At 28.2% G+C, this 27,382-nt stretch overlaps 1 protein-coding gene across 3 annotated transcripts in view; it reads left to right on the top strand.

Annotated features, from left to right (window-relative positions):
* Positions 1 to 27,382, top strand: part of Lrch (Leucine-rich-repeats and calponin homology domain protein) — a 68,596-nt gene that overhangs the window by 22,101 nt on the left and 19,113 nt on the right. For all 3 annotated transcript variants that reach the window (XM_015335369.2, XM_089177180.1, XM_015335368.2), the window contains exons 2-6: positions 24,138 to 24,282; positions 24,491 to 24,723; positions 25,222 to 25,358; positions 25,936 to 26,151; positions 26,692 to 26,853. In XM_015335369.2, the coding sequence (XP_015190855.1) occupies positions 24,138 to 24,282; positions 24,491 to 24,723; positions 25,222 to 25,358; positions 25,936 to 26,151; positions 26,692 to 26,853 (893 nt within the window). The remainder of the gene's footprint in view (positions 1 to 24,137; positions 24,283 to 24,490; positions 24,724 to 25,221; positions 25,359 to 25,935; positions 26,152 to 26,691; positions 26,854 to 27,382) is intronic.

Below are 27,382 nucleotides of genomic sequence, written 5' to 3'. Positions count from 1 at the left end.
GTATAAAGGCTACGTGGTGGTTTCCTTGCCGAGTTATAATTAGCTTCTATACCAGTGTCGGATAGTTCAGATCAAGGAACCCGTATTATTAGTATTATTATTATTATGATTATTTCAATACTATTTTTACACATTTTTCTTCATTAATACTTTTAATTATAAAAACAAAAATAGGAGGGTAAGTTGAAATGTTAGGTTTCAAATTTTTTCAATTAATTCGCGTATTTATTATTACATATAAAAATTTAAATATGATTTTTTTTATAATTAGGTATATATTTATAATTATATTTTGGTTTAATAATATATTATATATTTATATATTAAATAATATATATACTAATATAATATAATATAATATAATAATTAATAAATTAAATATATTATTTATTAATTAATTATTATTTATAATTATATTTTATTATAATTATATAATATTATTTGTACTGAAATTGATTACAATTTTTTTTTTAAATATAATAAATATTTTCTATAATAAAAAAATATCAAATACATGATATTCATCAGAACATGTGTCTATCACAATAAATGTTGACTATTTATATAAAATATTAATGAATTATTATTTATATAAATTGAACATATTTTTTGTATATACATATTGATCATTAATGAATTCATTTTATAAAATATTGATTTAATGAATAGAAAGGATTATTATTTTCTTTTCTTTTGTGGGATAATTTAATTTATTAGGGGTAAAATTTAGTCCTCCTCTTTCTTACTTAACTTCGGTGAAAATATCGGCAAACGTGGAACGATCAATCATCATCTTCTAGTTTTGACGGCATACGATATCTTTCAAGACCCCAAGTGCGTCTCCTAGTTTCTTTTCTTTCCTCACTTTTCACAGTAGGGAACATTTGATATCCGAGGTTAGGCTTCACGGCTATGTTCTTTATAAATGGTCTCAGGTTGCACTACTCAAGACTCTCGTTTTTCTTCGTTTCGTTAAAAAAAAAAAAAAGAAAAAGAAGAAAAAAATAGATAAAACCTTTACGTTCGTCAAATATTTGTTCATTTTTATACGTCAATTAGTTTAATCAAATTTTAATTTTATTTCGTGCAATTAAATACACTAAATCGATTAGACTGATAATAAGCTTTTAATTAATTCACTCGTCAAATTCTCAACAAGCTAATATAATTTATTTATACAATTAATGCAAATATTTGATTCGATATAAGAACAGTTTAAATTTATTCTTTTTTTTTTTGGCAATTCAATCGATAGCAACGTCGATTAATTTAATCGTCAAAGTTATCAGTCAATTTCGTTTCTTTTTTTGTAAATACAATGAATGTATCGTAAATATTTGATTTTGTATAAATACTCAGAGCTTATCTTGTCGTAATTCTCATAGAGACGATGTATGATGGTTGGGGTGGGAGTTAGGGGGGAATATTTATAGTTGAACGAATCGACACATACATCTTGGCATCGATATTCCTCATGTAGTTAAATTTCAGTGCGGTAAAGCAAGCAGAATTTATCCATCCATCCGATCGAACGATGGCCTGCCTGCCTGCCTGCCTGTTCGTGCCAGAAAAAAGTCACGGCACTGCGGCATATCGAATAGAGAGTTTGCTACCGCAGCAACGAGCAACTCGAGTAGTATAAGAGAGAGAAGAAGAGGAAGTTCAGTTTCGCATCGTGGTTGTCTCTTCTCTTATGTGTGTGTGAGAGAGAGAGGGATAGGGAGAGAGCCTCATCTTTCTATCTTTTTTTCTAATGCTAGTATGTATAATACTAACCTAAGAAGCTTATAAGAATATTTTTTTTTTTTTACAGAAAAGAGGGTTGAGAAAAAGAACGAATGTTCTTCATCTTTACTCTTTTCCCTTTTCTTCATTATTATTATTATTATTATTTTTTTTTTATGTCAAACTTCAACTTGTTTTTCCTATACACACAATGCACACATATGTATGCCATTTTGTTCATAAGAAATTAGAAATACTTTGTACGTGGGATGAGTATAAGTTTTAAGATGGTTTTATTTTATTGTATTGTAATTTATTTTATTTGTTTTTTCTTTTTTTTTTTTTTAATTTTAAAACTTTTTAATAGGCACAATGTATCAACAAAAATTTACTTACTTATATCTTAAAGAAATATAATTAATTTTGTAAATTATTTAACATTCTTAGGTCAGGTTTAAAAATAATAATTAGTATGTGTGAAAACTCGTATTATAAATTTTATTAACAAATATTAATTTTTAAATATGTATGTTATAACAAAAAAAAGTGTAAATAATTGAATGAAAAAATACATACTAATAAATAGACAATTTCAAATTAAGCATCACACACATACACATACACGCACTTAGAATAACAATTTTAATAATTATTATTCTTAAATTTATGATTTCCAATAAGAACATATTTCGATAGAAGGAAATATGTTGTTGTTGTTGTTGTTTTTCTAAAGGTTTGCAGTTATAGATCGGGGTCATAAGCCTGTCCTGATGTAGGAAATAGGATCACTGTATTCATATATGACGTAAGCTTTCTATACAATATCTATACACAGATGAGTGTGTCTACCTTTATTCATCGAAGCGTACATTAAATGTCGCAGTCTATATAGTCATTCCTCGACAGGTGACACATCGTCGAAGCCTTTAGATAGGTCAGTAGATCCCTTTTATGTTGACGAGTGTTCCCTTTATGCGTTCGGGTATACATTTTTTTCACGTTACATGTCATATCTTCCAGTTATAATATGTCCGTACCAATAATCACGTTATTTTATTTTTTTTTATTTTTGATAAAACAATCTTATTATAAATTCATTCATTCATTCATTAGACAAATGAATATCAAAGTGTATTTCAACTTTTCGTATTTTTATTTATCACAGAATCAAACATAATAAGTTCGACGTGTACCAATTTGTTTTAGCACCGTTTTATTAAATATTGATATTATTATTATTATTATTATTTTTATGATATGGAGACGGTTCGTTTAATTTCTCGTATATTTTTTTATTTGTGTTGTTTGACGTATAGAGGACACTTTTAATTTCGCTTTTGTTTTTTCTTGAATTAATTTTTTTTTCTTTTAGTTTTATCGTTGAGAATAAAAGAATATTTTTATGATAGTCAAACATGTTTTGTACATACGTAGTAATAACACGTTTCATTGAAAGTATATTCCTATCGTTTTCTATATACCGTACCCTTCTATACATTTTAACTTGAGATAAACATAAAATGAGGTATTGTGTACAGGGTCGACGAGCATACTTCGCGTGTATGCAATATTTGTATTGTACCCCGTTGTTCACGCTTCTGAACATTTCTACAACGCCATTAATGTTACTTCCAAGCGTGTCTCGTACAATAATAAATTTTTACTTCTATATCTTTGTTTTATAGTTCAAGTTTTCATGACATATATGTGTATAATACTTTACGAGTAGAGTTTCGTTGTGATATAAAATTGTGTCAACGTATGTGTTAACGTCGAATCAAATTCATTGGGTGTAAAATTGTGAACGAGAACGAAAAGGAAGAAAACGAATAAAAGAAAGGAAGAAATAAAGAAACATACTAACTAACGAACGTGATGACGTTTACGCAAATTTTAACGCGTAGTTTAAGATCTTGCTAGACACTCGACGTGTCTAAGAAACTTCCTCAATGATACTTGAAACTTGTTTGAACGAGACTCTTTGGCAACACTCGTGCTAAACTTTTGCGAAGATCAATGTTGGAGAATATTTATGTATGCTAGTTCGTAAACGAATATGTTTATGCGTGTCAAACGCAATTTCATTTTTTTTTTTTTTTGTATTATTTGAACATAGTTTTTGACATTTTTGAACATTGTGATCTTAAATATATATTTTAAAAAATTAGGATAAGATTTTTAATATTGTTAATCCAATGAGAGTTATTAATCGAATTAATTTGTGTGTTTTTATAAATAAAACTTTTATTTATTTTATTTATTTTTATATTTTATTTATACAATAAATAAAATATATTATATTTTAATTATTTTAATTATAATTATATTTTATTTATTTTATTTATTTTTTTTTATTTTTATAAATAAAACACTCGACACAAGATTAGTAAATTAATTAAAATTGCTGTTGTATTGGTTTAAAAAAAAAAACTATATATTTTTAATTACTATTATTGAATTTAATTAATTTAAATTATTACTATTTAATTACTATTATTTTTAATTACAATATTATTATTGAACTGTTACTTAGTTAACAGATACTAATGAGATAATATTACTCATTATAAAAAATATTTAATAATTATATTAATTTTTAATGATTGTTTTTTTTTCTAACAACGAGATAATACATATGTATATTACTATGAGGGTATTTAAAGTGTTTAAACGTATATGACGAAATCACTTTTTATGGTTTTGCAGTCTAACGAATATGACACACTTAACTGTTAGCAAAGTACCATTTTCCTTAGAGGCAAGTGAATATAATTTCACGGTTAGGCGGGAAAACTTACGTTCCGTATCCACGCACGGTGTGTTTCGCATGGAAATTTAGTCGAATAAGCAAAGTCTCTCTCTCACAGGTTAGGATGATCTTTTAGCATGGGAATTACGGAACTTCCACGTGAGTTACTTCAATCTCTATTATACACTTTATTTTTTCTCTCTTTCTTTCTCTCTCGTATAATTTCATATATTATTATCATCTTTATTCACGATCGTGAAAAAAAAAAGGAAAAATAAAAAAGAAGAAGAAGAAGAAGATAATAAACGATTTTTAATGTTTACGTTTATACATTACACGTTTACGTTCCCATTTACAAATATAATTTTCTTCGTTCCTATTCGTCGGTTTGCTGCTTTGCGTCTAGCACAAGTTGGTGGTGCTTTTCAAGCGGAAAAAAAATGTGAGAATATTTTTTTCTTTTTTTTTTTTTTTTATAATCCTCACATTGTTCTCCAGCAGACGATTCTTTTCTTTTGCCAAGGACAATAGAAAACCTAGTAGTAGAGTGTCAGAATAGTCATCGTCTGTGTCTACTTGCCCGAGGACACGCTTGGATTATTTTCTAATCCTTTATCTCGTTTCTCTTTACCTTTTTTCTTTATGCAGTATCTATGTAACAACGTATACGTTGCACTAAAACACAATAGAATTTTTCATACGATTTAAATTCACATTATCCTTTTTGAATTAACGAATTAATAACATACCTTTTCATCAATTTCTTTTTTTAAATATTAATGAAATGTTCAATATTGTATTGTTGTTTTTTTTTTTGTTATTTAATTCTTTTATGTGTAGGGTATATACAGTAATATATAGTAGAATTTTTATGAACCATTTATAAATAAAATTTTTTTGGATATTTTTAAATCCAAATTAATTTAATACAAATACGAAGTTTTTATTATTCGAAATACTACTTAATATGATTATACTGTGTGCATTAATTGTATATTATAAATATAATTTAAAATTATATTATTATTTAATTAAAATTATTATATTTAATTTTATTTATTAAATAATATAATATAATTATATATTATAAATACGAAGTTTTTATTATTCGAAATACTACTTAATATGATAATACTGTGTGTGTGCATTAATTGTATATTATAAATATAATATACGTAATAAATATAATTTAATATTATATTATTATTTAATTAAAATTATTATATTTATAATTATATTTATTAAGGCTAAGTTTATTTTGTTTTTTATTCATAAATAAAATATCTACTAAAACTTATCAATAATGTACGAACACGTTTCTTCGAATTAACCACAAATTAACATAAGATTTAAAAATCGAATAAAAAAAGAAAAAAGGGATCTCTTTCGAGCAATCAAATAAAAACACACACATACTCACACACTTTATTACTAAATTTAATTCTTGGAACGTTTAAAATTGTTGCAGTTGTTATTTTTCAATGGTGATATTTAGTGATTCAATTTTTTTGTATCTTTGTGTTAATTCCGATCGTTGCACCTGCCGTTGTCTCTGAAATCCTGTCTGTGAAAAAGTTGGTGAGTTAGGGGGGTGGTTCGAAAGAAGTGCAGAATCGTAAACAGAAAGAGACAGATAAATAAAGCAAGAAAAAAGAAAGAAAGATAGAAAGGGACGAGAACAAGCACTCTGGATAACTGAACGAGTCCAAAGATCAAAGCTTCCTTCGTTTCACTTCTCTTTTTAAAACCGTGTGTATTCGTGGGAACGTGTCCACGCGTGCCTATGATTTTACTCAGCTGCGTCAAAGTTAGAGGAGGCAAGAAAAAAGAAAAAGAAAAAAAAAATTAAAAAGAGAGAGTGAGAGTGAAGAGAGGAAGAGAGGAAGAGAGGATGTGATGGGGGGTAGGAGGAAACTCATGCACAACGTTCGTAAATCCCTCTGTGCTTTCCTGTACCCCCTTTCCCCCTCTAAACTCGCTTTTCCCTTTAATCTCTTCTCCGTTTTACCTTCTAAACGTATTTTCTTCTTTTTTTCTTCTAATTTTTTTTTTTTTTTTACTTTACTTTACTTTATATTCGTTTTATTTCCATTCATCCTTTTTTTCGTTCTGTGGTTTTCGTCAAAAAAAAAAAAAAAATAAAAAAAACGAGATGTTCTCGTTCATAAGTCAGTAGTTGACCCCTTCAATAACAACGGATTTTGCATTGTTTTTTTATTATAAACAAAATAAATAATTTTTTATTTTCCATTGTAAAATAAATTTGCTTATAAATACGTTAAAAATTGGTTGGGTTATTTTTTAATTTATGAGAATTCGAGGAATGGTTTAGTTTTTAGTTTGTGATAATTAGTAGATTAATCCTATACGATTTGAATTCTGAATTTTATGGGTAATGTGAGGAGGGGGTGTTTGAAAGACAGGGGTAAACACTTGAGATATATATTATAACTCGAACGTGATTTTGCGTGAGAATACGAACACACGTTAGATAAGATTCATATTTGCTGTTTTATATTAACATAAGAAATAGTCAACAAAATTGTTTCTTTTTTTTTCCTAAATATTTGCTGTTATTTCGATTTTATCGTTTACAATGATCTAATTGATATACAAGGTGTCTCGATTTCGCAAACATTATTTGATCAGTTTAAAAGTATCCTTAGATTTTTGGGATTTTTCTTTTTTTATTATTTAACCCTGAGAGTGCTATGGACGCATCTATGCGTTTGGTAAAAATTACCATAGTGGTCTATCGATACATATTAGATACATTAATGTAAAATAATGTAATGTTTATATTAATTAATTAAATTATATTCAGAAAGAAAAAACTGTAATTATTAAATATAATTTATTATTAGAATCTAGTTAATAATAAATTATTCTTTTTCTACAAAACATTTTAGGTAAAAATATTCAGCACTCAAAGTGTTAAACAAATCAAAATAGAATCTTTTCAAAGAAATTTTTGTTTCCATTTTTTGTTTTTCATAACAAATTATATCGACTTCTATTTTAGAAGAAAATAAAATTAACGAACGTGGGATTATTTAATTGGAATTAAATGTTAGGGTGATTTCGATTAATTTGACAAGATGCTATTTGATTTATTTTTTTATTAGATGAATTTTATATTTTCATAATTTGTTAATATATATATATATTTCAATTGGATTTTTTTACTTATAAATAATAAAATATAATAAATAAAATATAATAATAATAAAATGAAATCGCGTTTCAAGGATCATTTAGAAATTGTTTCGATCAATTTTTAAGTGATCTATGAACTTTAATATTTTATTCGAATTATTTTGACAAACTTTGCTTTGAGTGGAATGAAAAACTTAATTAAAAAACACAAATGAAGTATCCTTTGAAAGGAAAAGAACAAAAAAAAAGTAGTTGATTAGTAAAGTCGTTTTATCATCCATGCGAAAAGTTGATCCACTTTCTGCTATTGAAGTTGAAACCAAGATTCTGGAAATGCAACTGACAGCAAAACCAGCAGTAGCACTAGCAGTAACACCAACACCAGCATCATCATCAGAGAGATTTATATGGAATTGCTGAGTCGTCTAAACTTTACGACGATTCATTTCGAGAATAATATCAACGTGTGAACTACGTTGCCCTAGTTTAGTTATTATGTGTACTCTTTCGATCTCACCTCTTCCTTTTTTTTTATGCATTTTCTAATCTGCATTTTAATGTATAAAATTTTATAATTTAGAAATCGATTTTAAAAAAGAGTAATAATTTTTTTTTAAAAAAACCATACAAAAATCAAAAAATGTATTGGTATATGTTTAATTTTATATTATTTATTTATTTTTATTAATATAATATATATATATAACATATATTATAGAGTAAATTAGAATATAGCGTGGTATAACTCATGTACAATAATTAATATTCTATAAAATAAATACAAAAAAAAATCGGTAAATATCTACCATAGACGTAATAAATATGTAATATTAAATACTACAGCATCATAATTTAAAACTCATTACTTTTAATTGCTTAAATAAATAAATAAATAATTTTAGATGTATAAGACTCCCTATTATAAGCGAACCACAAATGATCCAATTAATTAGAAAAATAACTCTATAATATGTCTCTCATTACGTTCAAATGAAATATTGCTAATTGGAAGAAGGTGAATTAACTTTGTACGTTATTTACAAAACTATACATACACTGATACATCTTCGTACTTACATATATATATATATATATATTTTTTTTTATTTCCACGTTGAGTATTAGTTTTTTAGGTCAAGGATGGTGTGGCGTTATACCTACTGGCTCGAAAATTCATAGCTCTTACTCGTACTATAACATCGGGGGCAGCGAATGGGCTACGCGTTAAATGAGAGAAATGAGAAGAAGAAAAAAAAAGTTCCGAAAGGGAGAAAAAGAACCTCTTCACGATAAAAAAAGTACGAGCTTTTCCGTTTACTCTTTTGGTTTTCCTGCTATGGCGAGCAAAAAAAAACAAAAAGAAACAGAAAGCAGGATTCGAATGAAAAAGTCGACGTGTACTGAATTCCTCCCCCCTTTTACCCCTCCTTCTCCTCCTACCCCACATCCCACCGTTCCTATGCATTTTTCATTAATGAAAACGGTCGATGTTTGTCTCTGCTACTTTGGCTGAAAAAAAAAAAAAAGAAAAAAAAGCAAACATTGAAAAAAGTGAGGTGGAAGGGGAGAGGACGAAGAAAATCGTTCCAGCTATTTCTACTATTTTTTTTTTTTTTTTTTTTTTCAGATGCATCGAACAGATTTTTTTTTCTCTCTTTTGGAAACATACTTTTGGAATTGTGCACAGATCGTCACGCACGTGTGATTTTTATCTGACATAAACGAGAATTAGAAAAAAAATCTTTTGGAATCTTCTAATCGGTTAAAGTTAGTCTCAGATTTTTGTTGGATATTTTAAGAAGTATAAAATTTGTTTAAATTGTGTTTTCAAATTTGTGTATTTCTTTATTATTATTTTCTTTTTTTTTTGTATTTTTTGATTTGAAAATCGAAGAATGAACGAACGAGCGTTGATGATAGGGGTGCCTAGGGGTGTTTTTGTTTTCCTGTTTGGAAACGATATCGCGAAGTATAGATATAAATTGAATTGGATATCATTCCGGTACACGCTGATTAATCCCTAGTGCTAATTCACTCAACCGGAGTAGATTCAAAGCAACGAAAAATAGGTCTTTCCGGAATTATCGATTGTTTTGATGTTTATTAAAATTTAATGTTTTATTTTTAAAATACATCGCGCGGATCGAATAACATTATTGATAAACGTAAAACGACTTCACTCATTTAATAAAAATTCTGCACACGGTATAATCGGATTAAAATAGTATTTGATATAACAAACGCTTATATTTTTATTGGATAAATAAAATTAATTGAAAAAAAAACAAAGTCAACGTACAACAAATATCTTTGAATATTTCTTTCTTTTCTTTTTATATCAATAAGCTTGTTCGGCAATATTTCAAGTTGAATTTAATTTTTATTTTTCATTTAACATGGGTGTGGTGATTTTAGCGTGCGTACACATAATTGTTTAGTTTACTATTAAAAAAAGTGAAATTAATTTAAACAAAAAATGGAAGTACGACGACGTACGATATTTGATTTTTTTTTGCTTGTTTGTTTATAAAGTCACCTGTTGATAGACGTTTTAATATTTCCATTTTTCATTTTATTTTATTTTATTTTTTCTTAATAGATGTTATGGTGTCGTTCAATAGTTGTTTTTATTTAAACGAATAAAAAATAATGGACAAATAAAAATAAAACAAAAAAATATTTATTCGATTTAGGTGTTAGCATAGTTTTTACTAAAATTTTCAAGGGCTTTGGGGTTCGATAATTCTTGTATAGTCGGTTCTCGTTGTATTTGTTGACTGACCGTGGACGAGAAACGTACGATGCGTGTCAAACACTGCACCGTATGCATTATGCGCTTGCAATACATTAAAAGCCACGCGTACCGTTCATGACCATAACCACTTATCTGCACATGGAATGGGGAAAGTACGATAATATCTTCGATGCATAGATAACATGCTCCATTTCACAGTAAAAAAAAAAAGAACCTCATAAACATGAAAAAGAAATAACATTCATAAATCAAACATTAATTGTTCATTAAACATTATTGAATATAATCTTAAATAACAAATATTACTAATTACTGATCCGAATAATAAATGCAAATGCAATTTAATTTTCAAATCTTATGGTTAAATAGAAAATATTGAAAAAATATCGATAGAAATGTAATAAATAATAAAATAAACATTTAATTTGCATAATTTGGAAAACATCAATAAAAAAAAATAATTTTTAAAAATGCAGACCAAAAATGTATAAAAAAAAAATCATGTGTGCAGATTACATGTGTTAGAAGTGAAACCTTTTTTTCTTAATCTGGGGCGATATGGGGCTGGCCTCTTTTTCATTTTTTCAAACCACCCCCATTCTAAAGAAATTTTTACTTTAAAAAATGTAATTTAATTTAATTCCCATTTCATTTTATTTCTTTATTTTAAATTACACAAGTTGTACACTTTGAAATAGTAAAGAGAGAAAAAGAGAGAGAGAGAAAGAGAGAAAGAAAGGAACCATGCAATTATGCGGTAAAGTGTTGCTGCCCACACACATACACATATATATCACCACACATGCAAATACACACTTATATACACCGTTTCATTCCCACGGTGTGAACGCGTTTATTGAGCGTGCCGTTTAATTCACGGCTTGACGAGACGTGCATCGTCGTGTGGTGTCGTGCACCAGATGGTAGCACCAACTTCCTTACTTCCGGTTACTTCCTTACTTCCTTCTTTCCTTGTTCCGTTCATATTTGTCGAGTTAACTCCAAGTATAAGACCATGATTCATTTTCTTTCCCGATTTTTTTCCAATGGTATATTGAATTTAAAAAAAAAAGAAAAACAAATCAATAAAAGTATTATTTTTTAAAAGCCTTTTGTGTTACACCATTTTGATAAAAATCACTATCGTGCTGTCAAGTAATTGTACTTACGTGCGCATCAGATCGTGCGTGATGATCTTTCAAGGTCACGTAGTGAATACGACGATGAGAGTGATACTCAACTAAGGATTAGTTCTCTTTATAGTTAGAAAGAGAGATGGTGAGATAGAATGATTGAAGCTTTGACATTTAGTAGCAAGTCATTCGCATGTTGTGTTAGGCTTTCGTAATACGTTAACATCGACATTTTCATTATGAAATCTCAAACAACCCGATGAAATTCATTTGCATAAAAAGAGAGAATTACGTTATTCAATTTTTCTTGTTAAAGTTAATTAAAATTCTTTTATTTTATTTTAATTTCTTTTTGATCTATTTTTAGTATTTATGTGAAACAATGAGAGAATGATGATAATAGGGTAATAGGATAATGGTTTGGGAGGGAGGGATAATAGAGTAAGAAAAATATGATTTTATTTTCTACGAGTTAGTATGTTTGATACTTACGAGGTATTGTGAGCAATTTATATACTTGGTAACTTATTTAACAAGTATGTTATTTATATGACACGTATTCAATATTTATTAATAAAAATATCTTTGTACGATCATACTATATTTTCATACTAAATTAAAAAAAAAAACGAAATCAAATGTACAGATAATCATAGAAATATTTTGCAATATATTTTTAAACAGTTTAGAAATAAATCAACTTGATAAATTAACTTAATAAGAATTTAATAATATCTTTGTACATATTAGTATTGTCATTTTATAGACAATAATAAAATTGTTATTAATTATTATTAATAATAATTTTATTATAATTGTTAATATAAATTAATTATAATAATAATAATAATTATTATTATTATATTAATTTTATTAAATGATAATTGAAAAATATTATATTTCTACAAAAAAAGAAACAAAATTCTAACAAATATTTCGCAAATATATAAATAATTTTACAATACGTTGTATATAGAAAACAATATTTTTTTTTTATATATATACAAGTCTCATAGAAATTTATGGTGGATTGTAAAAAGGAAGAGAAAAAGAGTTGGTGGAAATCGTGGTTATTTCGGGGGTGGAGAAGAAAGAGAGGGAAATAAGAGGGAGGAAATAAAAAGAAAGAAAGAAAGAAAAAAAAACAATATGGTGGATTCGATCGAATATGCGAGTCTCGTATGTGCTCGGCGTACGCGTCACCGGAAGTGGCTATGGCGGTCTCTCACAAAAGCAAGTCCAAGTCCTTTCTCTTTTTCTCTTTCACTATATTTATTTGTCTCTTTCTTTCTTGGTACCATGCACAATGTTAAACGAGCAGCAAGTAGTAGCAAAAGCAAAAGCAGAAGCAGAAGGAACAGAAACGGCGTCAGTCAGTCGTACTCCGCCTATGACACGGCAATAGCGATGGTTCAAGGACAGAGGAAGAACGAACAGAAAGAGAGAGAGGGAGAGAATAAAAAAAAGAAACATTTCCACTCGAGGAACGGGTGTGCCGTGAACTACTCTTTTTTCTCCCTTTTTTCCTCCACCTCTTTCTCTTTTTCTTTCTTACTACTCGTCACTCACCTCATCCTCATCCTCATCCTCATTCTCATTCTCTTCCTCCGGTTTTCTTTCTTTTTTTCTTCCTTCCTTCCTTCCTTCCTTTCTTTTTACAACTCTTTATCTCTTTTTCTGTCTCTTTCCATCTTTTATTTCTTTTAGATACAAATACCGTAGACGATGCTTTTTATATTTACGTGTAGGTATACGTATGTGTGTATACATGCGTGTTGTGTATACGTGTATACTACTTTTTCTCCTTATCCCCTTCTCACAGACAATGAGGGGGAGGGAGGAATGGGATAATGCACATTTTTTTAATACTATTTTTATCGTTAATTGTAGATAATTTCTCGGAGAAGAGTTTAAATACTTTGTGTCATTTTCTTCTTTCTTTGTTTTTCATGTATGTGTTAAATAAGGGTGTTACGTGTATTCAGTAATTTTGATTTATTTACTTACGGGTTTTTTTCTTTTTAAACGATCGAAGAATATTATTGCTGAGAGGTTGTCAAGAAGTTGTCAAAGTTATTCGATATGTTGAAACTTATGGAATTAGAAAGTTGTCAGAAGTGCGAGTGTATAAACTCAAGATTGCCTGTTGTATCGATTTGTCGATTAGCTATGCTAATGCATTTTTAAGTAACATTTCATAACCCCCCTCCTTTCTTACTCAAGTATTCGCCATAAAACGGCAAACTTTTAGTGAAACTTATAAAAGTAGTTATAAATTTTCTATATATCTTTTATAGAATGCTAAGAAAGGAAGAAAGTGAAAAGAGATATTTTCTATGTTAGACCATAAAAGGTGTGTATACACTATCGACTAAAAGTTTCATATCATTACATGAATTTAGGAAAATAGGATATTTATTTAAAAAAAAAAACAAAAAAACAAATGAACGATTTTAAACTGTGCGAGGTAGAATTTGATTGAAAAAAAAAAAAACTTGTTACTATACATATTTGTTGGTTATAATAAATATATAAATAAATATTTGTTGGTTTTGTTTCTTTTTATTTATTTGCAAAAGCTTTTTGGTCGTGTTGATGAAATAAAAAATTATTATATTTTATATGAAGTTATATTTATATAAAATATATATATATATATGTTTGTTTTAAAAATTTGTTTTTACTTTTAACAATATTATGACCGTATATTCATGGTATTTAGGTAAATTAATTTACTAATTATTTCAAATCGAATATTTTTCCATGCTTTCTTTTATTAAAATTGTTAAAGATATCCCAGTAAGAAATTTAATTTCGAGAATCTGTCCTACATTGGGTATTTAAATTAAACGAGAGTACGAGTACATAAGAAAATGTTACAATTTTTAAAAACTTAATTAAAAATTTATTAATATTTGTGTGACACAACAACGTTAAATCTTTTTAAAAAGTTATCGATATTTAAGAAAATCTTTTGTAGACTAATGTAAATATTTGAAATTTATGTTATTTTTATATAAGAGGATTTAAAAGTGTGTGTTCATTTGTTCTCATGGTGAACGTTGAGTGCGCATGCCGAGAAAATGGGAGAGAACAGCGCATGATGCACCTTGCGCTGTGCTTTAACACCACACAACGACGAACCAACCCATGGGGTCCAATGTGTGTTTGCCATGGGGACGTTATCGATCGCCCCCGGACCTCCTGTTTCCACGGTTTCGAAGGCACCAACCCTTATGTGTGGCCTCTTATAAACTCCCTATCTTTTTTATCCCTTTATCACTCTTCTTTTTCTCTCTCTCTCTCTTCATATGCTACATGTTTCTTATTTAGTTTTGTTTTTTCCACTCACCTAAGCGAAATAATCTAACGACGTTATACATATAACGTTATTTTCATTTATTGCGAATTTTTCTTTGATGGGGGATAAGAAGGATTAAAATTTAATTATTAAAAACGTTTCATGTGTTATATTTAATAATTTTCGTGGATTGTTCATATTTCAACTGAGTGTAATTAAATATATATATTTATATATTTCAATATATATATATAATATAATACATATATAAATATATATATAATATAATATAATATTAATACAATATTAATATAATAATATAAAATAAATATATAATATAATAGAATTTTAAAAATATAAAAATTTAAAATTAAATAAACTAATAATTAATTATTATTTTTTAATGCATAGATATTTAAATTTTGTGTATACGATTTGAGATTTTATAAGAAATAGCAAATAATTTTATGAATTTCTTTTTTTTTTACTAAATAATTTGAAATACCTTGATTTATTCTTTAATATCAAATTAATAATAATTACACTTAAACTTTGGGAAAATGTTCATTTCTTCGATTTACCATACAAGTCATACAAGGGGGTTCACCTTTCTTTTAAGTTATATTCCTATTATTGTTTCTGTCATTGTTTTTTATTTAAAGAATTGATATGTAATTTATATCGGCACGTTTGTGACACACGATACACATTGGTAATGGCGTTATTGCATTATCGACCGAATGTAATCTGGTAACGGATGAAACCACCGTTTCTCAACTACGGAATAGAGTTACATTGTCATGGTTTATTATAAAATGTGTTGTTTAGGTGAGAGAAATTTGATGTGACAGTCTTTCACTTGGATGGATTGAAATCCTTTGATTGATCGATCGTTCGATCGGATCAATTTTACTTCCATTGTTTAAAACATCGATCAAAATGATCGTTCAATAAAATCAAAATACACACACGCACACACTTGTATATACACTTATGTTGAAATTTTTTCGTTGACTCTTAACCTTCCATCCTTTCTTTTGATCATCAAGGACGATATGAAAAAGAAAAGGGAAGAATGTCGCGTGACGTGTTTCAATTTGACAAGAAGAAGAAAGGAAAAGCTTTTGAATGAAAGGATTTTTGTTCGAACAATATAGATGGATGATGATAGTTTATTATACTCGGAAACATACACACATGCACATAAACACATTTCACGTATGAAAAATCCACACGTAATTCGTCTCGGTCGATGTGTGATTTATCACGAAACGAGAAGAAAATTGGATCACTCGTGGGAAAGAAAAAGAAATTTTTATTCGTAGAAAAGATTTGAGATAATAATCGTGAAACGTCGTGACCCATGAAAACCAACGGTGTCTCTTTTTTTTTTTTTTTTTTTAAGAAAAATTCTTTATTTTATTTTCCTACCTCAATTTGGTTTCTTCCAAACCAAAAAATGACCGACTATTATTGGATCAATAATTTAAATATATAAAAAATTTATTAAATTAATTAATAATAATAAAATACATTTAAATATTTGTGAATATACTAATTTATCAAAATAATATAATGCAACATAAACAAATGTTATTTAAAGCTGAAACATAATTATTTGTATCAAAAAAAAAAAACAAAGTTATATCTAAAATATAAATAATGCAATATATTTGATTACAAAAATATTTATTAGATAAATAACAGTAATAAGAAAACAGTAGTATAAATAATTCCCTAGATAGGTATCTTGTGTCCAGAGAATTAATTCAAGTTCCTTTTATTCCATTTTCTTCTTAACAAAGGACAAAGACAAGGGACAAAGAGAAGAAATGAGAGAAAGATAGAAACAAAGATATAGAAGAAAAAAGGAGTTGTTTAGGTATTAGCATTCAAAGCGACGAAGCAAGACCTTAAAAGCGACCATACCTATTTAGTATTTACTATCGTCAGGTATATATATATATCTTTCTCTCTTTCTTTCTTCTTTCCTTATCGTCACACTCGCAATTAGATGGTAAGCTCAACTTCCAAGAGAGATAAAGAGAAAAAAAAGAAAGCTAAGCTAAGCTAGCAAGTTGCTATCTTGTAGTTCTATAGCAAGTAGCAGAACCTGTAGCACAGTGGACATAAGAAAAGTTAAAGTGGAGACCAGCACCTAGCTGCTGAACATTTATATTTCTGTCTGGGCCGTTGTTTTAGTTTCTTTCAGTGAACAACACGTTGGATTATCGTTGAAATTACGAGCCCACGATTTTTATATTATATCCTAACTCACTGTCCAGAAAAGAAAAAAGAAAATAAATTTTTATAACTTAGGTTCTATCTTGATCCTTTGTTTCATATATTTTTTTTCTTGATCCCCGAGCAAACATTTATGTTCAGATTAAAATAATTCAGTAATAAAATATTGAAACTTGAAACTCTGAACGATCGATGAACAGAAATATTTTTCTTTGATAGGGGCTTAAGGGAAAAGAGATTTTTCCCAGTTGAAATTTTAGATTTACTATGGAATTAATAATTTTGTCATTAATCTTCTTCTGTTAATCTCTTCATCGTCCCTTTTAAAACGAGAGCCAAGCTTTGATCCCTCCCCGTCAATCTCGGTAAATTAATTTTCTAATCCTTTCGAAGGATAGATTAACTAGAGTAAAAAGAACAATCAAGTTCCGTAAAATAAACAGAATGTTTTTAACATTATATCGAAAAACTAAACAAAAATTATATATACTCTATTTTTTTTTTTATTAATTAATCTATATATATATATATAATAGTAATTTAAATAAATACAATTTCTAATAAATATTAATTTAATGATAAATCATAATAATTTATATCAACTTAATTTTAATTAGAAATTTATAATTATATATATGCATATATAATTTATAATTATATATATGCATATATAATTTATAATATTATAAATATAAATTATATAATTTATTTTTATTTTTTTATTGTAATTTATATTTATTATATAATTATAATTAATAATATAAATATTATAAATTATAATTAATTATATATTAATTAATATATTATTATATTAATAATGTATTAATATATTATATATATTAGGGTGAGTCAAAAAAATCAATTATATTTTTTTTTTACAAGTGCCACGGAAAAATGGGTTGCTAGACACCTTAAAAAAATTCTCACCAAATATAAGCTCTTAATTTCGATAGGAAGATCCTCCGCATCGCAGTTTTTTATTTTTTTTTCAGTCCAATAGATTAAAATTCATACCTCATCATTAATTGATTGTACAGAAAAATGTTCTAGAAGAATTTTGTAGAAAATTTAATGCTCTAGAAAAAAGGTATCTTATATTTTTTCCGTAAACCTCACTATTTGAATGATATTGAAGATTTAAGTTTGATTATTTTAAGACAAATTTTATTTTTATTTATGAATTTTATAACTTGACAATAAATAACTATTATAAAATGCGCAATACAAATTTTTGTAGGAAATTAACTGCTCTATAAAAATGGTGTCTTATGTTTTGGCGATTAAATTAAGCGTTCAAAAGATATTCATTATCAAACTTTCATGTGTACTGATTTCTGTCTCTGAATATATATAATATATTAAAATTATTAATCAGCACGAAATTTCTTACCAAACCATACAAATGTGCCGAATAATAATGAATTATGAACATATGGGAGTAAGATCACATAGATAGAAACATCCAAAATGATTCCCCTTTTCCTGTATATGCCCTATAATCCGAAAAAAAGGAAAAATACGTAATATCCCTATAGATAAGAGAGAACAGAGCAGTCAGCAGCCAGCAGTGCAGCCACGCCCATGGGACCCCCTCGAAAACGTAATGTCATAGTTGATTCTCTTGTCACGTACGATTATATATATATATGTACTTGTATTAGTACGTGTGCATGTATAAATGTATTGTATGTATTTAGTATCGATCCTTTGTGCCAGCCTAGGACCTCGACCTTGGTCCTTGAAGCATACGACCATTGGGTGCGACGACCGATGAGGAGACTCCCCCACTCCCCCTGTCCTACCCCCTTCTACCATCTGTCTTTCCCTCTCTGTCTATTTCTTAAAACACCTACTAGTCTAACACACTATAATAAGAGAGAGAGAGAGAGAGAGAGAGAGAGAGAGAGAGAGAGAGAGAGAGAGAGAGAGAGAGAAGAGAGAAAGAGAGAAAGAATATTACAACGAGGAGTCCAACAGCTTGTGAGGGCTCGAACTAACGATTTTTATCAGCCGTCACGGAGAACGGCACTTTCGCTGACCGTTATTACCGGAAGCGTTTCTTCATACGAATTGACGAGTGTTTCGCTGATTTTTATTATAATAATAATCCTCTTTTTCTATTTTCATCTTTAAAAAATTGCGGTAGTATGAATTACACAAAGAAGAGACAACGAGGAATTTTTCTAAAAACAATTTATATAATTTTTCATTTACGAAGTTTTGTTGTTTTTGTTTATTGTTCATTTATCATTTTGAAACTTGCACTATGTTATTTAACGTTAAGGAATGTTATTTCGTATTATCAAAAATATCTTTCAATTTCTATAGAAAAAGAAAGAAATAAGAAAGTTTCGAGTTTATGATAAATGTGATTTTTGGAAATAATTATAAGAGATATTTTTATGCGAATGTCAGATTATTATTATGAAAGATCGATCGAGGAAAATGTAGACAACAAACAACCTTACATTTTTCATCCTTCAAATTTACGTCAAAAGGAAAGTTAGTAAAGTTTTGTTAACTGTTGTGTCGTTATTCACCCCCAACCCCCCTTTATGACAGTTTTTGTCAGACCTAAAATGTGCGTTAGAAAGCAAGTATATAAAGAGAAAGACAGAGAGATGAAAAGAAGAAAGATGGAAGATGAAGGAAGAAGAGTAGACACGAGGAAAGTTCTCGTCCCTTTTTCAAAATGGCGGATCTGCGTGTGACGAGGGACAAGGGAGGAAGAAAATTTTGCAGGACTGCCAAGAACGTGGGCGAAATAATAGTTCGAAAGCTCACAAGTATTTCTATGTATATTCCATGAGAATTGGTTGCGCCACGTATACATATACATACATACACAAAAGTATATATATATATTTATGGGGAGATTCTCTCGTGCGCAAGGGGTTCCACCATCCCTGTCTTGAACGAATGAACGAACGGATAGCCGACGCCCTTTTCCTCCATGATTATTCGATCGACCGTGTACCATTGATTCTATACTTCTCTTCCACCCCTAACAATCTCAAATTATCTTCCCTTCTTCGAAAACTTATTTTCGATCCATTTGAACAAGGAAAAAGACTCCTTAAATCTTCATTTCCCCAATACATTGTCGCATTTACCATAAGGCACAAAACTAAACTTTCAATTCTCAATATGGGGTCACATTTTGACAAATTTATTATTTTGCAAGTAATAATTTATAAAATACAGGTTTAGAATATTTGTTAAGTTAAAAAAAATCAAGAACAAAAAATATAATCTGTTCTGCATATCAAAATTTAAGTTTTAACTAATTTATATTATAAAAAAAATACAACTTTAGTATATTTGCTAAAATATCAATCAAAAAATATAATCTTTTTGGCATATAAAAATTAGGGTTTTAACTAATTTATATTTATAAATATATTTATTATATAATTCAATGTTGCTATAATATTTTTATTTAATTTCAAATTAGTTAGGTTTTTAATTGAATTTTTTTTCTCAATAAATGGTTGAATTTGAATTTTGTTGAAATCCTGATTTATGGTAAAGACCTTGAGACATATAATTACATCCCTGGTATGAAATCTACCCCTATTGCAAGGGATAAAATTAATATCGTCGTCCTTGGTATTAGCCAGAACCGAAGAAACGCATTTTTCTTCTTTTTCTTCTTATCCTATTGAATTGCTTTGGACGACGTCTTTAGAGACTTTAGAGAGAGAGAGAGAGATACTTTCCAGGAGTCTAGCCAGACTCCTGGTACTAGTTTTTTTCACCAGTCTAGACTGTAAAAAGCTGACTGTAGAAAATACCAACCTCTACTACATACATTAACCAAACAAATTGCTTTCCTACTTAGGTTCTGTTTCTTATTTGCATGACTTTCACGTTTGGCTAAAAGGAGTCCGTTTTTATCAGCTTTGCTATACTTTTCATTTGGATAACAGGATACTTCGTTGTTGTAAGAAAGTGACTTCATAATTATTCGCTAAGTAAGAATAGTTTTTCTTTTCTGTTGGGAGTGCTCATGCATCAGTATTTTTTCTACAATTATGGACGCATCTTTTTTAAAACACCAAGTTGCTTACACATTTTGATTTAATATAATTCAAGTATTTTCTCAATTAGAATTTAAAATTCATCACACAATTTTTATGATTGCATCGAACCACCATATCGAATTGAAATTAATTTAGTCCTGAAAAACAATTCAATGCACAAACGCGTTAATGGATAAAAATTGAACACAGTGTACTTATCGATATATAAAAAGCAACCATTACGTTGCACAATTTGAAAATTTATTGACTCAACAACCTTGATATCTTCTTTTTATTATCATCAACTTTTACTCGTGCTGTTTTTTTATTTTTATTATCCACTAAGTAACTTCGTTCGTCTCGTTTTTTATTCATGATCTCATTTTAGCAGGAAGGGATTTTAGCGTTGAGTTTGTTCGGGTAAGGAGTAAACCTTACTTGGGTATACCTTCGTATCTCTGTTGACACGACGATTGCCAATTTCCGTTCGGATCTTTCGAATTGAATGGGTAGGAGTGTCACGGGGATATTTGTCAAACTCATCGGATGAGAAATTCGTAAAATTTCCGTGAATTAACTCTAATCCACTTCGATTGTACGATAAAAAAAGAAGAAAAAGAAAGAGAAGTGGCAAATATTTTCTTTTCCTTATGTTAGTTGGATTCAACTTGAAATGCATCTCTCTCTTTTTTTTTCTATCTTTCTTGTATATATGTGTATCTTGAACGAGATTTAAAAGATTTGTTCTTTTTTGATTTTCTTATATCCTAAGAAACCTAAGAGAGTTTAAAACTCCAGACCGGAAAATCAAGTTTGTTCAAAGTTGGATCGTATCTCGAATGATGATAGGGTTCTACTTTAACTCGTTTAACCTTCTCTGGTTAACATAAAACTTTGACTCTTCGAAGATTCGACAATGACCTTGAATATTTTTAACATTTAAGATCGTGCGATTATAACTAACAATAAAATTGTGAGAAAGATTGGTGTAATTTCGTTGCAATTTAAAATAGTTTCTATATTTTACTTTACAGTTCGAATCGTTGCTCGAATATTACAATGAACTTCAAATATTTTTAATAATAAAGATTAAAAACGCTAGGAAATAATAACCTATCGTAATTATAATAAATCGTTAATTATTTTATTTCGATTGAAATGATTCCAATATTTCAACAGTGACTTTGACAAGTTTTTCAATATTAGTATTTAAATGATTTTAAACGAGTATTAAAAATGATAAAGAAATTCATTTTTTGACTATTATCGGTAGTTGATTAAATCGTTAATTATATTTGGATATAATTCATTTGAGATAAAAATTTTTAAATTATTTGAACAAACGTTATAAATTTTTCATTTGGTAGTTATTCATAGAGTTAGAATAGAAAGAGAAAAAATTTGTTCTCAGTCGTGGCACGTTTCTCTGTAATTAAACGATCCAAAAAGAGCGACAAAGTTCGTGCGAACGTGACAGTGAAAGAATTATATTCTTCGTCTCGTTTGTATAATATAATGCGTGCTTTTAATATACACAAACAAAATGACATGTCCAAAGATGTAGTTTTGCGTATAATGATAACAATATTTATCTACTAGAAATAATTACTCTCTAGAATATTAACTATCTTTTGACATTTTAGCCTTCTAATCTTGAATTAAATTACTTAGAGAAAACTTTATAATATCTTTATTACCATAATTATACTACGTTCAAAATATAATGTCAGTGTGAGTTGTATTTAACTTTCAAAAATATTATAAAATATTTTCGTGATACATTAATGTAAATTAATGTAAGATATCTTTGCAGATAAAATAATCAAATAATATAATAATATTTAAATGATAGAAATATATTATAAGTATGTGACTTTAAAATAACGTATAGGATTGATTTATATTTACAAAGAAAAAATATTATTATAGATTATTTTATTTCTATTATATGTAGAAAATAAAATAATATTTGAATACTATAAATATATGAGACAAGCATTCTAACATTAAAATTACAAAAAAGGGTTGATTGATTTTTAACTAATTAATATTTATTAAAGATAAATTTGTAAATTTCACTTTTAATAAACACAATTTATCATCAGAAATTTCTAATAAACTCGATCGACACATTGATGTAAACTTATAAATGTTCTGAGGAATATCGTATTGCAACGAGTATATCAAGTAATGGCTCTTGTTAAGAAACCGGTAAGGTTGAGATGTATGAGGATGAGGGGGAGGTGGAGGAGGTGGCGGTGGTGTTGGTGCTAGCGGCCTTAATAAGGCACCGATATGTTTCCCGTAGCAACAGCTGTGTAAAAAGAGAGCTTAAGTTGCTTAGGGTTGTGCTGGTGGTGTGATGGTGGTGGTGGTCGTCCTTGCTGCTTGCTAAGAATCCTTGTGAATTGGGGAGGTGTGTGACGACAGGCAGCCACGTGCGGGTTGAGCAACCCCGTAGAGGTAGTTTTGGAAAAGGATAAGGGTGGCTGCTATTACTGCTACTGCAAAGCCTGTTCCCAACTTGGGACTTCCTTTCTGATCAATAACTACCCTGCTTCTTCCATCCTTATCGAACGTGTACACCAACCCATCCCTCCTCCTACCAATGAGTCAATGACTTACCAGGTCATGTTGGATTTCTTACAAGGATTTAACTGTTAGACAAATTTTTGTTAAATATTTTTAAGCAGGTTTGATAAATTGTATCGAAATTTGTCAACTAAATGCTGAATATTTTTTAAGGATTGAATTATTTTATTGGTAAATGTTTGGGAAATATTGTTGAATAATTTTAGTATTTGTCAACAAAATTTGAACATTCATTGTTCATTGATCATCAAATTATTTATATCAATTGAACATCAATAAAAATTTAGAACAAAAATCTGTGAAATATATTGTCAAGTTGATTTAATTCAATGTTATGAAACGTTGAGAGAAATATTTTCAGTACTTCTGCATAATGATTAAGAATGTTGTCTTCTTAGTTTATACACTTGTCATCTTATAAACGCTCGTTAATGTTTTATTCTTGTTATTTTTGTTACAGATCTTTCGAAGAATCGTTTTGTCGAGTTGCCAGAAGAAGTTACGGAATTTCCTTTCCTCGAGAAACTTCACCTTTACCACAATGCCATAAGAATCATACCGGAAACTGTCGTGATGCTTCAGTCATTAAACTACCTCGATCTTAGGTTGCAATTTTTCCTTTTCATTTTTTATTATATTTTATTATTTTTTCATATTAACAAATTCACAAATTAACAAATTAGAAATAATTTGATTCATTTCTTTCATCAATCTAACATCAATTACATTTAATATAATTTATTTGGCATTAAATTCGATTAATAATTTAATTTTATTATTATATATTTATTATTATTTTATTATTCATTACAGTCGAAATCAATTGACTTCTCTACCTCGAGAAATCTGTAGGCTACCTCTTCAAACGTTATTGGTCGCACACAACAGATTAGCATCCTTACCAGATGAATTGGGTAGGATGTCTGCACTGGCTGAATTGGATGCAGGTTGCAACGAAATAGCGACACTTCCACCTCGTATAGGTGACCTTGCACGACTCAGATCTCTCGACCTGAGGAGCAACTTGTTGGTGCACCTGCCTATAGGTAACAAAATATCTTCTCTTATCTCGATTTAAATTCTTATACATGTTGATACGGTGTATAAATTCGTCCCCATAATTGTTCTCAAGTATTTTGTTTTTATTTTGGTTAAATCTTTTCATTTGACATCGGTTAATTCGAAAATAATTGATTGATTATAAATCGTTGAAAATATTTTCTATACAAGATTGTAAATAGCCGCACCTATTTTTGAATTTGTAATTGTCATAAACGAGCATAAGATAAATCTTATCTAAAAAATAATCTCCTGCAACGTGCACATATGCACACACTCGCATATTAGAAAGATAAAGAAGTTGTAATACGTGAGACCTAATAATAATTTAATATTATTCTCTCGTGTAACTAGTAAAAAATGATATTTTACAAGTTAATTACTTTACTTAATTAGTTAGAATCTAAGTATAATCATAGCGTGCAAAATGATCGTTGTCTTAGTTATGATAGTGATCGTTTAATGAGAATCTTTTTAAAACACAGAACTTACGTACCTGAGGCTCGTGAAGCTGGATATTAGCGGTAACCGGATATCTGTGCTTCCAAACGAAATGAGAAAGATGAAAAGCTTGGTAGATTTTAAGCTCTCTGATAATCCTTTGACCTCGCCGCCTGCCTCAGTAAGTATTCATCACACTAGTTTGAATCAATTTTTTTTTTATTTATATCATCTTTGCGAACACATATATATTAATTAGAAAACTTTTTATAATATATTTATTTTATTTAATTATTTTATATAAAAATTATTAAATTAATTTAAACATTTAATTAATAAAAAATATATATATATATATATATATATATATATATATTATTATTTATAATATTTTTTTAAAACAATTATATCAAGAATTGTAACAAATTTGACTTATAGTTTTATCGAAGGTAAAAATGAAACGGAAAATTTTCTTATATGAACAAATAAAAAAATATAGATGTATAAATAATTGTACGAGTTAAAAGTTACATATTACAAGGATAACATTTTCGATAAAACTTTTTTTTTATAATAATTGGTATTATTTTTAAATAAAAGACAAAATAAGAAAGAAGCATTGATTAAAAGGGTGTACACGTAAATATTTGTAAATTTGAGTATTTTTATAGAAAATAATTGATTAACAGAAAGCATGATATATGTTAGATATCATGTATGAAGAAAAAAAGAGCAAGGAAGTTTATGAATTGCTTCAGTTATGCATTCGCGGGCGAACGCACATCTTCAAGTACTTGGAAAGGCAAGCGGCGAAACATGAGAGGGCGAGAGGAGGACGTGCAAGAAGAGGACCACTGGATGCTCGAGGTCATGCAACCTTGGACACTAGATCCCATAGACGCCATAATGTTGACAGTGGTTACAGTACCAGCGATGGCGTTGACAAACGTTGGTCTCAAGAAATTCATAGCGCGGTTAGTTTTCTAACAATTTTGTTAACCATACCACTTTCATTTAGATTATTATATTTATTTTTTCATTGGTATTTCTTCGAAACGATCATCGACGAATAATAATTGTTTTCTTAAACGTGTGTTGATAATTTTGTTAAAATATTTTTGTTGTTTCTTTCGTAGTATTGTAAATAAATAAGGAATGATCACATGATATCGGGAAAATGATTTCATTTATGTATTATAAAAATTATTTTATAATCTATTACGAATTATAATTTTATTTTATTTTTTATTTATAGTTGTAAAATATAATTGTGTATAATTATTTAATTTGTATATTAATTTATATATTTAGTTGGTTAATTAAATAAATATTGTCGTAATTTGTATTATATTATATCACGAAAGAATACTAATTTCGGTTAAATCAAATGATATGTAGAATATGAGTGTACAAAATAAATAATGATCGATTATTGATCAGACGTGTAACATACACGTATGATTAACGTTACACCTTCTTATACCTCTCTTGTTGGGCATCATTTTTGCATGCAGGTGCACGATGGTGAAGTACGAAGTTTATGGCGTCAAGAGTGTTCACCACTTTCCATAACATTGCCACATGAAACCGGAATAAATGGATCTTGCAGTGGCACGTCTACACCGAGCACGATTTCACCGGGTGAACATACGTCCTTGGAGGACGAACTGGGAAAGGTTGGTTACAGAATGTCATATACAATCTGTTAATTTGAAAAAGATATTATAAATTCATTTATTAGTTTGGTCATTGAGAAATGTTCGGATTTTTGATATTATATGTTTAAATATTTAATTAATATTAGTATTTTATATTCGAGTAAATAGTATTTTTACTAACATTTTTAGAAGTATACTTTTCGTAGTATTTTATTTAATATTTCAATTAGTTTGCTGTTATTTTTACATCAATCTTTTTACTAACTATCTCTCTAGTATTTTTAATAATCTAATATTAAATTAAATCTTTCAATTAAACAAATTACACATGCAAAGATCTGATATACTTTTTTTTATATCTTCGCAAAATAATTTCTTCTAAATGTAATATCATTTACTATAGAATTGCAGAAACTCTAGAAAATACATTTCTATAAAATGTATCCTTTCAGAAAATAACTTTTCACATATATCAGGTTATTCCAACATACACTCACAAGATTTCAAATTAAAACTCGTAGACAGAACTTCGTAGTACCTTATCACA

Source organism: Polistes dominula, unplaced genomic scaffold, assembly GCF_049000335.1.
Source record: "Polistes dominula isolate Pdom_NZ unplaced genomic scaffold, Pdom_raw_medaka contig_20, whole genome shotgun sequence".
In the NCBI taxonomy this organism is placed as follows: Eukaryota; Metazoa; Arthropoda; class Insecta; order Hymenoptera; family Vespidae; genus Polistes; species Polistes dominula.
Note: the sequence above shows the minus strand (reverse complement) of the source record. Positions and strands in the feature narration are given on the sequence as shown.